We start from the raw sequence: 12,387 nt of genomic DNA, 5'->3' as shown, positions 1-12,387 counted from the left end.
GGTTGGGCTTGGTAAATTTTCATAATACTCTTACCTCAACACGACACAAACCCGACCCAACCCAACCCATTGCCAGCCCTAGGTTCAATAGATTAGCATTTATTTACCTCTAATATACCATAGAGATTGAAGATGATCGGATTTTTGGAAAGAAATTTGAAAACAAGGGCATTTAGGTCACTCCACTGAGGCTTTTAAAAAAGACTGGGGTTATGAGAGGAGCATGTTATAAATTTGAAAATACAAGAGGGCATCTCAAGTATTCCCCAAAACTTGGAGGGGTACTTTGTCTTTTGTTTCTTCTGTGTTACACGTTACAAACTGACAACAGGAGTACACCTCCTCCTTCTCCGTCACTGTTCGTTTTCTTCTCCTTGGCCTACTCTCTCTCTCTCTCTTATCTCTATAAAGCTATCGACATTATCGTCTTCTTTAGTTCTTTGTTTCCTTATTCTTCTAAAAATCTAAATCTAAGAGAGAATCTCTGGTTCTGTTTCTTCTAAATCTCTACACTTAATGGCGGAAGAGAAGACGAGATTCGATGCAGAGAGCGCTGCATCGTTAGTTAATGAGTTGAGAGCGAGCTTCGCTTCAGAGAAGACGAAGAGCTACCAATGGAGAGTTACTCAATTGAAGAGCATCGTCAAGATGATCCAAGAGAAGGAGAAAGAGATCGTCGAAGCTCTTGGTAAAGATCTCTCCAAGCCTGAACTCGAAGCTTTCGTCTCCGAGGTTCGATTTCTTCTCTTGAATAATAATAATTTTTTTTGTTTTGTTTTATAATTCTCTCTATCGATTCGTTATTTTGTGGATTAAAAGTCTCATTGATCGATATAGGAAAGAGTTTTGTTGGCAATTTGGGACTTTAATTGATTGGAGGATCTGTATTCTTGCCTTCGATTCGGTACTGATTTCGTAAGCTTTGTAGGATAGAAAGATTAGCTTGGCTGATTCTCTATATTACTTAAAAATCATGCTTGAGATCTCTTGAAAACTCAAAAGTTGTTGTTGACCTTAAATATGGCTAGTTTTGATGATTTTCTACTTTAAGGGCGACGTGGGAGGATGTGAGAGATGAATTGATTATTAGATTGATTTGATTAATTAAACTTGATTAATTATATTTATGATTAGTTTGGGCAATATCGAAAACAAGAGACAGATGAATGAAGATTTCTCGATGTTGTGGGATGTAGACAATTTGGTTGGTGTCATGTTTTGATGTTTATTACTACATTTTTTATACTAAGTTACGACTGTATAAATTCATCAATTGGTATGGCCGATTGTAATCGGAATCATAACTTTATAGATTAAGAAGGGGGAACTTGTTAACTATGAAAGTCCCAACCATATAATTCGATGCAGGGGACTAGTAACAGAGTATAGTAACCCTTTTTCAGATATAAGGACCAACTTTTAAATAATTGATTAAAATTGGGCAATTTTGATGTTACTTCTGAAGCTGGGACCGATAGATCAATAACTGTATTTTGAGAGAGGTTTGGGTTTTCTTTATTGATTGTATGTGGCAATGGACAAAGTAGTAACTTTGTTATTTGTGATCTTTTCATTTTCAAAACTGTCGGTATGGCTGTGATTTGTGAATCTATGATTAGAGATTGAGAGGACAGATATGTCAATTAATTGATTGTTTCTTAGTGCATAAGCAAGCCCCAGTTCAAGCTCTTTCTTAGTGAATATTATTCATCTTAATGCATTTTGAATTTTAAGTTGCTGTTTCTGACCTGCTATTGATAATTGCTTGGTCTTGAGTGTGGAACTTGTAAGACCCTTCTACTTTGAGACACGCATGGGTATCCAACACTTTCGTTTTTCATGATAGGTAAGTAAAATTGTATAAGAAGGGACAAATTCATACAAATGCCAAGTGTATAAGGTCAAGGTGACCCTCCTAGACCACAGAAAAAATAAAAAATATACTTTAGTATTCATCCTCAGCAATCCATTTAAACCTGAAAGCTTCAAAAAGAACATGTTTACCATCAATGGACCAAGGACCAGCAGAGTAGGAAAGTTCTGATCTTCAACACTATTGTGTTAACATCTTCCTCTTTCGCATCTAACACTCTGCTATTTTGTTTTTTTTCCACAATCCCTGACACCATAAGAAAAAAGGAAGAAAAAAAGAGCAGGTCTCCAATACTCTATCCAATGCTCCCATACAAGTTTATATGATTGTTTTTTTGGCAACAATTTAATGCTAGGGAACTGTAGGACTAAACCTTAATGATTAGCTGACAATTATGAAAAACTTAATATTCAGGATGTTTTTGTTACTTTTGTTTTCATGTACTAAATAGAGAATGAATTTACACTATAGTATCTTGATAGTTCTATAAGCTACATCATTATATGGATTTTTTTTTGTGCATTGACAAGAAGTGTCTTGTGAGGATGGCAAACAAGTGTGAAATAATCACATTCTCGCTTCCAGAAAAAAGAACAATCAGTCAATCTACTTGAAGTTGTACAAACATTTTTGGATGGATTTCTGTGGGAAAAAGAGATTGGGTGGGTTTCGAATTGGAGGGCGCTTTTACAAGTTTCTAAACTTTTGTGTGCTCTTTTTCAAAATAAAGTGAGAAATCAGTTTGTTATGCAATAATTGTTTGAACTTCAAACAGTCATTTGTACATACAAATCGATGTAACAGTGACATAGAAATGTGTCTAGTCTAAATGTATACGAGATGAATGACACAACGACGTCAATTATTTACATATATTATAATATTTTATTTGGATATATTTACTTAGAAATTTTCAAAAACATTTTGAAATAAAGAAATTATTATCAATTCCTTTTCCCAAATATTGGAATTGATAATATGAATTCTGTTTTGCCATTCAAATCTATCTTGAATGATATTCTCAGTCGAGGAAAAGAAAAGAAATATATGATACACCGAGAAGACATTTTCGTACACCTTAGTGCTATTCAACAACTTAATAATATAGTAGATATATAATATCAAACGACAGTAACTATGTTTAACAACTTAATAAATTATTGTAAGGAGAATGGAAAACATCATCTTTCTTTTATAAGTCATTTTATATAAAAATAATTAAAATATAGGTTACACTGCATGACATGTCAAGATGTGTGTATCCCAACAGACGAACTGACCCAAAATTTTATTGTCATTATACACACACATGCACATATATGAATACATATTTAAATCCATATATTGCTTTAGATCAGTTGTTTGGGTAAGTTTTTTCATATCCCTTCAAAGATTTGCTCCATGTTTGGAGCTTAGTTGACACCATAGTCTTGAGAAGCTAAAAATAATTGTATTTCTACTGAAATATTAGAGACATGACCAATTTCTGGAGGAAGTAACATACTTGTAAGTGATTTGGATACTTTTTTTGTGATTGTTCCATCGACATGAAACTCCTATAACAACAAGAGTCCTGTTGTTATCTAGATTTCTCAGATACTCATTTCCATCCTTTGCATTCAACTCACATGGTTCATAATGCAGATTTCTATGATAAAGACCTCATGTAGTGTGGCACTTAAGGAACTAAAACGCTGGATGAAGCCGGAAAAGGTAATATTATCAGTACCATTCTGTTACTTGGAAACAATTGTAGACCATGTCATTTTGATGGTCTATTTTTATGTTCAAACAATTAACCACCATATGATTTGGAATTTTGACATTTTTGCAGGCTAAAACCTCAATAACCACGTTTCCATCATCAGCAGAAATTGTGTCAGAACCATTAGGCGTTGTATTGATCATTTCGGCATGGAACTATCCATTCTGTATGTAGCAAACCTGGTACCTCAAATATATTGACTAGAACTGTTGAACTTCTTTAAAATACTACTCAATCCTACTCAGGTAGTCTGAATTGAAACTGTTCTTAGGTATGCTTTCCACTGCTATGGTTGTTTTTTAACTTGACAGTATTCTTGCTAAAGAAGATGGTTTATGTTTGTTTATCCCCTTAACTTTTTTATGTTACAATTGCTTATATGTTATGTATATAACATAGGTTTTTCATCCATTGCAGAAAATTACTGCCTTTATATGCTTATTAATGAAATCCTCCTAATTGATATATTAACTGAAAGCTGAGTTTTTACCTTCCTATTAAAAGCCATGCTTGAACATATAAGTTCAAATAATGCAACAAGGCATGATACTTGTGGAATAGTACTCCTATATATTTTATGAATGATCAACGCATGCTGAATTCAAAGTACATGAATAGATATTGGCCGTCTTGTGTAATATATCTGAAGCCTCAAATTCACACATGACTTTGCAGTACTTGGGTTTAAACAGTTGAAGATGTCATTCACATTGCCTTACAAATCAAGGAAAATTAGCAGGGACACAATATCCTTTGAACAACTGTCACATTAGGCTATCATCTTCTTATTTTTTTCATTGGAGGAAATCAGGGGAATCTCTTTGTTAAAGGGACAATTGGCGAACTTCACCTCAAGGCAAAATTGCATCCACAGCAAGTTGGATATGCCTTGTCTCATTCATACTTGGGTCCTGCTCTGTACAGAGCTAATGAGATGTCATTCCTATGAATGCTTCCCTCATTTTTTCTCGCTAGACCACGGCTGTATGATTGTGAACTATTTTAATGATTGGGAAGTAACATGTGTTTTTATCAGTTGAGAAGAACATATTGGTCCAAATTTTAAGGCCACTATATTATTTTATGAGCTCGAAAGCCCAAGAAGGATGGCAAGGCTAGAACAACTGGAAGAATTTAAAATTTTGAGTTGGCTGAAGGAAAAGAATGCTGTAAGAAGATTTCTCGTGAAAATCGAATGGACTCCAATAAAAATTAAGCATATTTTAAGGGAAGTTTCGTTGATTAAAATATAGGAACGGAAAGTCCACTAGCTTGATGGAGTTGGGTTCTTTCAAGACAAGGCCTGAAGAATCAGGTCTTAGGAGAAGCCTTGGTCAGTTTAGAGGCCCAAACCTAGTAGACCACACAGGTTTAGGTTAGGATTGATTTTATTTTGATTAGAGTTTTCTTTGTTCTTATACAGTACAAGGGATGAGTCAGAACATACTTTGAATTTTCTTAGGGAGTTGTCTAATGTAAATCGTTAGAGTTAGGAAATCTATTTATTCAGATGTGATCTCTGTCATTCTTCAGAGTTGCATGAGAAATTTTTTCAAGGTTTTAAAAATCATGTTACTTAGAACAGATTCTTATGTCCTATTGTCATAACAACGACCTTCTGAACTACTTTCTGCATATAAAATGGCTCTTATGTCAATGAAACATCAATAATTCATTCAGTATTCATTTTTTCCCCTTCCAGTGTTATCTCTTGATCCAGTCATTGGAGCTATAGCAGCTGGTAATGCAGTGGTCCTGAAACCATCAGAAATCTCTCCTGCCACATCTTCATTACTTGCAAGGTTCGTAGAGGAATACCTAGACAGCTCTGCCATAAGAGTTGTTGAAGGGGCTATTTCTGAAACATCTGCACTGTTGGAGCAGAAGTGGGATAAAATATTCTATACAGGTATTTTACTTTAATTTTTATTTATTTAATTTTACTTTTTTAATTGTAGAAATGATCTTTAGATGTCAAATGAATGGAATAAAAGAATCAAGTTATTAGTTTTTGTTTTCTTCTAGTTTGGTAGTTTCTCTTTATAATATCTATGTCATGTGTGCCTGCTTTAACAGCGAAAAACCAAAACCTCTAAGCCATCTTTGAACTTCTCTTATAGGTCGTAAACATACAATCGTCATTTTCTTATTGATTTCTTGTCATATTTTGTTCAGAAAGAGGATAAATGCATTTTAAGGTTTGTTAAAAGAAAGTTCATAGTATTTTGGATCAAGTTGGCTATAATTTATAGCTTGAAATTTACTCTTGTACAGGAAGTCGGGGATCTACTTCATTTTCCTCAATTATTCCAGATTAATTTATAATTTTATATCTACTTTAGTATATATTCAAATACACAGGTAAAATATTGAAATACACTCCCAAGCAATTCAAGAAATGAAATCAACTTGAAAAACCAAGACATGAAGTTATACTTGAGTCTTATTAGCTTTTTTTGCATGTTCATCAGTTTCCTTTCCGTGGCCATATGCAATTAAATCTTCGCCGCATTAAATTTCTTTATACAGAGGCTTTTCTGAATAGGGTCCCTTTCTCCTTATGTTACACACAGGTAGCTCTAATGTACAGTAGGAATAATTTGAATTAGTGTAGTTAAAGAGTTTCCTAGGCAAACGTTTCACCTGGCTAGGGTCTAAAGCACCTAGGCTGTCATCAATTACATGGTTGCAGGAGCTGAAATGCTATTTGTTTAAGATTGGCCTAGACACTGCCTGCAACTTAATAGAGTATATCTTTTAGTCATAAATAAACCTCTTCTAACATGATGTATAAATAGCTCTAATAGATAATTTTCATTCTTCTTTCCTTCATTCACATTTTGCATCACTAGCCATAAACTTTGTAGCCTCACTTAAATAACCTCCTTCTATTTTTAGCATGCACCCTATCGTTTACTCTCCTTTGTTTATAGGAGAGGGACTGTTTGTGCAACGCAGAACAAATCCTCTCCCATACTTCTCATTTAGGATAGGCAGTCTCTGAAACACTATAACATTCCCTCCTTATTCATTAGTTCCTCTTCTTCTTCACCATCTTTTCCCCTTTTTCTCTTCCTTTCTTTTTTTTTTGAAGGAGCATTGTGTTTGTCCAATAAATAAACACCCTCTTATGTATTTGTTTTTAATCCTGGAGAGATTCTATTTGAGCAACACGGTAATTATCCTTTCTTCCTAATGTTTCTTTCAGTTTTCTATTTCTTCTTCTCCTCCTCTCTTCTTTGGCCATTCATTATTTTTCATTTGCTTTGTTTATTTGGTATTTCTAACTGCCGATAGAAAGAAATTCCAGTGTCCTATTCTTTGCTTGAAGCATCCAGAAGAAAAAAGAAAAGAAAAAGATAGTGATTGATGATCAAGTTACGTAGTTGATAATTCTTCTTTGGCTATGAGGTCATAAACTAATGATTATCGTAATCATTTACAGGCAATATATGCATAAGTAATCAATTACTCTCTCTCCTTCCCACGAACTATCATCGTTGCATCCTGATACCAAACCCATCTCTTCACCATTAATTTCTAATCCCACTGGACTCTGTTTAATCACCATCAGAGTGTCATTGGACATGGGTCCTCTCTCTCTGCAATTTAATGACATAGAAAAACAAGGTAGGGACCCACTTGAACCCTTAGCGTGCATAAGTTTTTTTTTTTTGCTAAGTATAAATTTTTTATTGAAAAAGAGAAAAAGCGGCCAAGATGGTCAACAACAAGAGAAAAAGAAAACAAGGAAAAAGAAACAAGCTAGACTAAAGTTACGCCCCCGACCAACAACCTAATTGTTACAAAGCATCTTCCATTTGAAAACAAAGTCTTCAAAGAAAACCCCTTGAAGAACAAGTTAGGGACCCACTTGAACCCTTATCTTACATGCGTAAGCTATGGCACTGTTAAGACCTGAACCAGTGCTCCAAAAGTACCTAGGCGTTAATGGAGTGGAAAGTTTTAAGTCTTAACCAAAGGATCGTAACACCCCCATGCTTCAAGGCCGATGCCTTTGTTGGCCCATTTTATGGCGAGCCCCCCTGGCCCCTTGGCCTTCTTTCCAAGTACTAGATACCCCTCTTTTTATTTTTCTATAAGTCGCCCCTTCCCAAACTAATCACGGTGGCCTACTATGGCGGACCCCTTCTATATCCCATACTATGTTGAACCCCCCCCCCCCCTTCTTTTTTTAAATTTCCGAACCCCTTCCGTATCCCTACTATAGAGGAGCCCATTTTTTTTGTCTCCATAATTGCTTCCCCATGACTCGAACCTTGGACATAGGGTTGGCTCTGATATCAAATGTTAAGACCCAAACCAATGGTCCAAAAGTACCTTGGCGTTGATGGAGTGGAAAGTTTTAAGTCTTAACCTAAGGATCGTAACAGGCACCAAGATGACATATAGACAATGCACATACAGGTAATGTAGTTGGCCCACCATTCAATATAAATGTATAGAAACAGTTGGTGCATGGAGAAGCTGATGAGTTTTACCCGAAAGATCCAATTAATCCTTGAAATATTCCAGCAATACCATATATTGACTCCTAATTGAACAAATATGAAGAATAAGTTCCTTCTCATGAATATGTCTTATTTTATAATCATACAATAAACTCCCACGGGTCTTCGATGTCTCCACACAAGCTCTATAAAGCCTCTCTACCTATCCTTATTTTAGTGTTAATTTTGCTTTGGCATTAGCGAGCAAGGCTGCAGATGTTTGGTAACATTTCTTCCAGAATTGATTCTGCATTAATGTTTTTTGGCAAAACCAATTCTAGAAATATAATCAGTTCTATTGCTATCTACGTTGTTGCTTTATTTTTCCTTTCGTTTGATTCAATTCTGAAGAAGGTGCAACAGGAAAAAGATACAACGTTAATTTGCCAATAAGACATGGGTATCCCTTTTCTTCCTTTGATAATATTTCTTTATTCTTTTTAGATCTTTCAAGTTTCTCTTAGTTTGTTGGCCAGTTATATTTGAATTTAGTAGACCTCTTTTACCATTTAATTTCACTCAAATGATTCATAAGGCAGATCGATACACATGTAGTATGATGTTGACTATTGGAAGTTTGAAACTTCAAATCATATTGGAGGGAAGGAATTAGAAATGTTGAGCTCAACAAAGTCAGTTTTAATGCTTTAGTGCCCATCAGTTGGTTGGGATTTGGATAGTATAGTCAATCACATTTGAAATTTTATTTTTTGGGTTTGGAGAGCTGGTTTGTCATACTTTAGTTGATGTCAGGGTATCTGTGGTAATCTGATGGACAATCCTCAAACTTTGCAGGTAATGGAAAAGTGGGGCGCATTGTGATGGCTGCCGCCGCAAAGCACATTACGCCTGTAGTTTTAGAGCTTGGAGGAAAATCTCCTGTTGTTGTTGACTCAAACATCAACTTGAAGGTAAAGGTTTTCCTTTTTAATCACAACAGGGTTTGTTGTCCTCTAAACTTTACCTATTCTGGATTTTTTATTTCTTTGTTTCCAATTACATTACCTATAGTGATCTGAGAAGTAGATTTATTTTTGTTGGTTGAAGGTTGCTGCAAGGAGGATTGTTTCAGGTAAATGGGGATGCAACAATGGACAAGCCTGCATAGCTCCTGATTACATCATAACCACAAAAGCTTATGCTCCAAAATTGGTAAGACTGTTTAATGGATGGAATGCAAACATATGAAAATGCTGTATTTCTCTCTTGGGTTCATCCATTGATGTCATCTTTCTACCAGATAGATGCTTTGAAATGTATATTGGAGGAATTCTTTGGAGAAAATCCACTAGAATCGAAAGACCTGTCTCGTATTGTGAATCACAATCATTTCGAACGCTTGTCAAAGCTCTTGGATGATGACAAGGTTTCGGGTAAGATTGTCCTTGGAGGCCAACGAGATAAAACCCGCCCGTGAGTTCTAGCTGTCCATTCGCCACTCAATTTTTTGGTTTTAAGCTTAAGGCAAACAGGACAACCCCTCAAACCAATAATACTTCTTTGTATCCATTGCAGAAATATTGCTCCCACTATTTTGCTGGATGTTCCAGAAGACTCTCTAATCATGACTGAGGAGATATTTGGGCCCTTACTACCCATTGTCACGGTGAGAATCAAGACTCCCTCTCTCATTTTTTTTTTTTTCTAAATTATTATTATATGATAGTAAAAATGTGTTACGTTTGCTTTCATGTCTTTTTATGCGTATGTGTGCTGCATGAGAGATCTAAAATGATTTTATCTTTCTTGTTGCCAAAAGGTTGATAGGGTGGAAGATAGCTTTGATATTATAAAATCAAGATCGAAGCCTCTTGCGGCGTATCTTTTCACCAATAACAAGAAGCTCGAGGAGAAGTTTGTTAGTTCCATCTCTTCAGGAGGGATGCTCATCAATGACACTGTCCTCCATGTGATTATCTTCCTAACTTCTAATACATACTTCCATGCATACACTCTTGTCTGGGTCTTGTGACTTATGTTGGGTATGTGGATACCTGTCTTTGACTCTAGATCTCAAATAACAGGGTCATGGCCATATGACGTATGAATATATATATGAGAGATTTACCCAGCAGACTTAACTGTTACATTTTTAATCTTACTTTATCAAGTTTGTTACCCAGCAAACCTTAGAGTGGGGATCCATGACATAAAATTCAAATTGGTGTCTTTAATTTGTACTTAACATACCTTGGAGTGGATCCTAACTGCATCAATTTGTGGCATTCAAAAACATGATCTGATGGCCATCCATTCTCAACACCTTCGATCAAAAAGTTAATTTTCACCATTGAATTGTAGTTTTAGTCATCCATTTTCAACACCTTCGATCAAACTCAAAATGGATTGTTTTTTGAATTTTTTCTTTTGAATCTGAGTAGTTTTTTCCATGAAATCTAGAAGGATGTGGAGTTGGATTGCCAATTTGACAATCCATGTGGGCCCAATGACCCTTAGTGAAATTGGAAATCTTACTAAGTTAATCATGCTAGCCTGATTCATAAAGTAAGGTTTGTTCAGTAACAAACATGATAAAGTAAGAGAGTTTTTGTAGTAAAATTGCAACAGATAGGTCTGCCCCGGTAAATCTCTCTCTCTCTCTCTCTCTCTCTCTCTCTCTCTCTCTCTCTCTCTATATATATATATATATATATATATATATATATATATATATATATGCCCATGCGGTGCTGTGTTGACAGAATTTCAAGTTGCGTGTACTGTAGATCACATGCATAAGTGCATTCATATGACTTCATACATCTATTGCTGATGTTCCCATTTAAGTTCCTTTGTTTTTTATAAATAAGAATCCTAGTGATGTATTGTATACTTTGGTAATGCAGCTTACTACTCAAACTTTACCCTTTGGAGGCGTTGGCGAGAGTGGAACTGGTGCATACCACGGAAAGTTCTCATTTGATGCGTTTACACACAAGAAGGCTGTACTATACCGAAGTTTTGTCGGGGATGCATCAGCAAGGTACCCACCTTATACTCCCCGAAAACAGAGGTTATTGAGGGCCTTACTCAATGGTGATATCATTGGCATAATCCTTGCCTTAATTGGATGGTCTAAATGATCCACGGGATTGGGTTATATTTATGTAATTTAACTTCCTTCATTCCTTTGTAAGTAAAGTACTTTTATGTAATTGATTGCAAGTGGTTCTAATTAGATCTAAACTCAAAGAAGAATGATTGATAAGCTTGCAATTGATATTTACTGGTATCCTTTTGTGATTCTTATTGCTGAATGATGTTAGTGTTCGCATCTGTCAAGTTTATAATCAAAGAGCAGAACCTACCAGGCAAGTTGTGGTCTCTTAGAGCTGTGTGTGATTGCAGTTATTTTTGCTTTCATGATCCATGATTTTGCATTTTTCCCCCATGCACTCTCTATCTGAAACTTATCAAGCAGAACAAGCACAGTTACTTGAATGCAATTTGATGGTGACCATAATGTGCTGTGATGCAAAGTCTGATTCCAACCTGTGAAACCCATTTGTTAAGTGGGTGTGATTTGGTTTGTCAACTTTTAAGCTATGAACTTGAGCTTTTTGTCTTCCTAGAACTGACCAGTTAGAGCTTACATTCTAAGGTCTATGGTTTTGCAAGATAAAACAGAGAGGGGGGGAGTTAGAAGACCAAGACTAATGAATAGAGCATTGTTAGAGAAGTAGTTGTGGTGGTTTGGGAATGAGAAAGAGGGGCTTTGGAGGAAACTAATAGTACACAAAGTATGGGGAGGATCTGATGGGTTAGTTGAGTAGATCAAATAGCATGGCATATGGTTGCACTGGGTGAAAGGAATTTGTAAAGTGGGCATTGAATTTGGCAAATACATCCGTTTCAAGGTAGGAAAGGGGGATTGAGTTCGCTTTTGGGAGGATCAGTGGTGTGGTGATTTCCCTCTTCAGGATCTGTTCCAAAGACTTTATTATTTATCCTCTAAAAAAGGTATGCCTGTCTCTTCCTTCTTGATCTCTAATGATGGGAAGGTGTCTTGGCACTTAGGTTTTAGAAGAAGATTCAATGTTTGATGCAGCCTCTCTCATTAATTTTTTATCCAATTATGTCCTAGACTGTTTTGGAAGACTAGGATCTGGGTTGGTAATCGGATGGTATCTTCTTTGTAAGGTCGTTCTACTCCCTCCTTGGGAGCTCGGAGTCTTCCTTTCCAGCCTCTGTTACATGTTCCTCAAAAGTCGTCTCAACCAAAGTTACTTTCTTCAATG

The 12,387-nt window shown here is 35.8% G+C and overlaps 1 protein-coding gene across 1 annotated transcript; it reads left to right on the top strand.

Annotated features, from left to right (window-relative positions):
• Positions 1 to 386: 386 nt before the first annotated feature.
• Positions 387 to 11,420, top strand: LOC147406379 (aldehyde dehydrogenase family 3 member H1-like). Its single transcript, XM_086434385.1, has 10 exons — positions 387 to 732; positions 3,518 to 3,586; positions 3,708 to 3,804; positions 5,341 to 5,547; positions 8,945 to 9,060; positions 9,197 to 9,301; positions 9,390 to 9,562; positions 9,665 to 9,755; positions 9,909 to 10,058; positions 10,996 to 11,420. The coding sequence occupies exons 1-10, from the start codon at positions 517 to 519 to the stop codon at positions 11,230 to 11,232; spliced, it is 1,461 nt and encodes a 486-aa protein (XP_086290511.1). The 5' UTR covers positions 387 to 516; the 3' UTR covers positions 11,233 to 11,420.
• The last annotated feature ends 967 nt before the right edge of the window (positions 11,421 to 12,387 follow it).

This window comes from Akebia trifoliata, chromosome 3, assembly GCF_017979445.1.
Source record: "Akebia trifoliata isolate Shusen 1 chromosome 3, ASM1797944v1, whole genome shotgun sequence".
In the NCBI taxonomy this organism is placed as follows: Eukaryota; Viridiplantae; Streptophyta; class Magnoliopsida; order Ranunculales; family Lardizabalaceae; genus Akebia; species Akebia trifoliata.
This window is presented reverse-complemented; position numbering and strand designations above follow the sequence as displayed.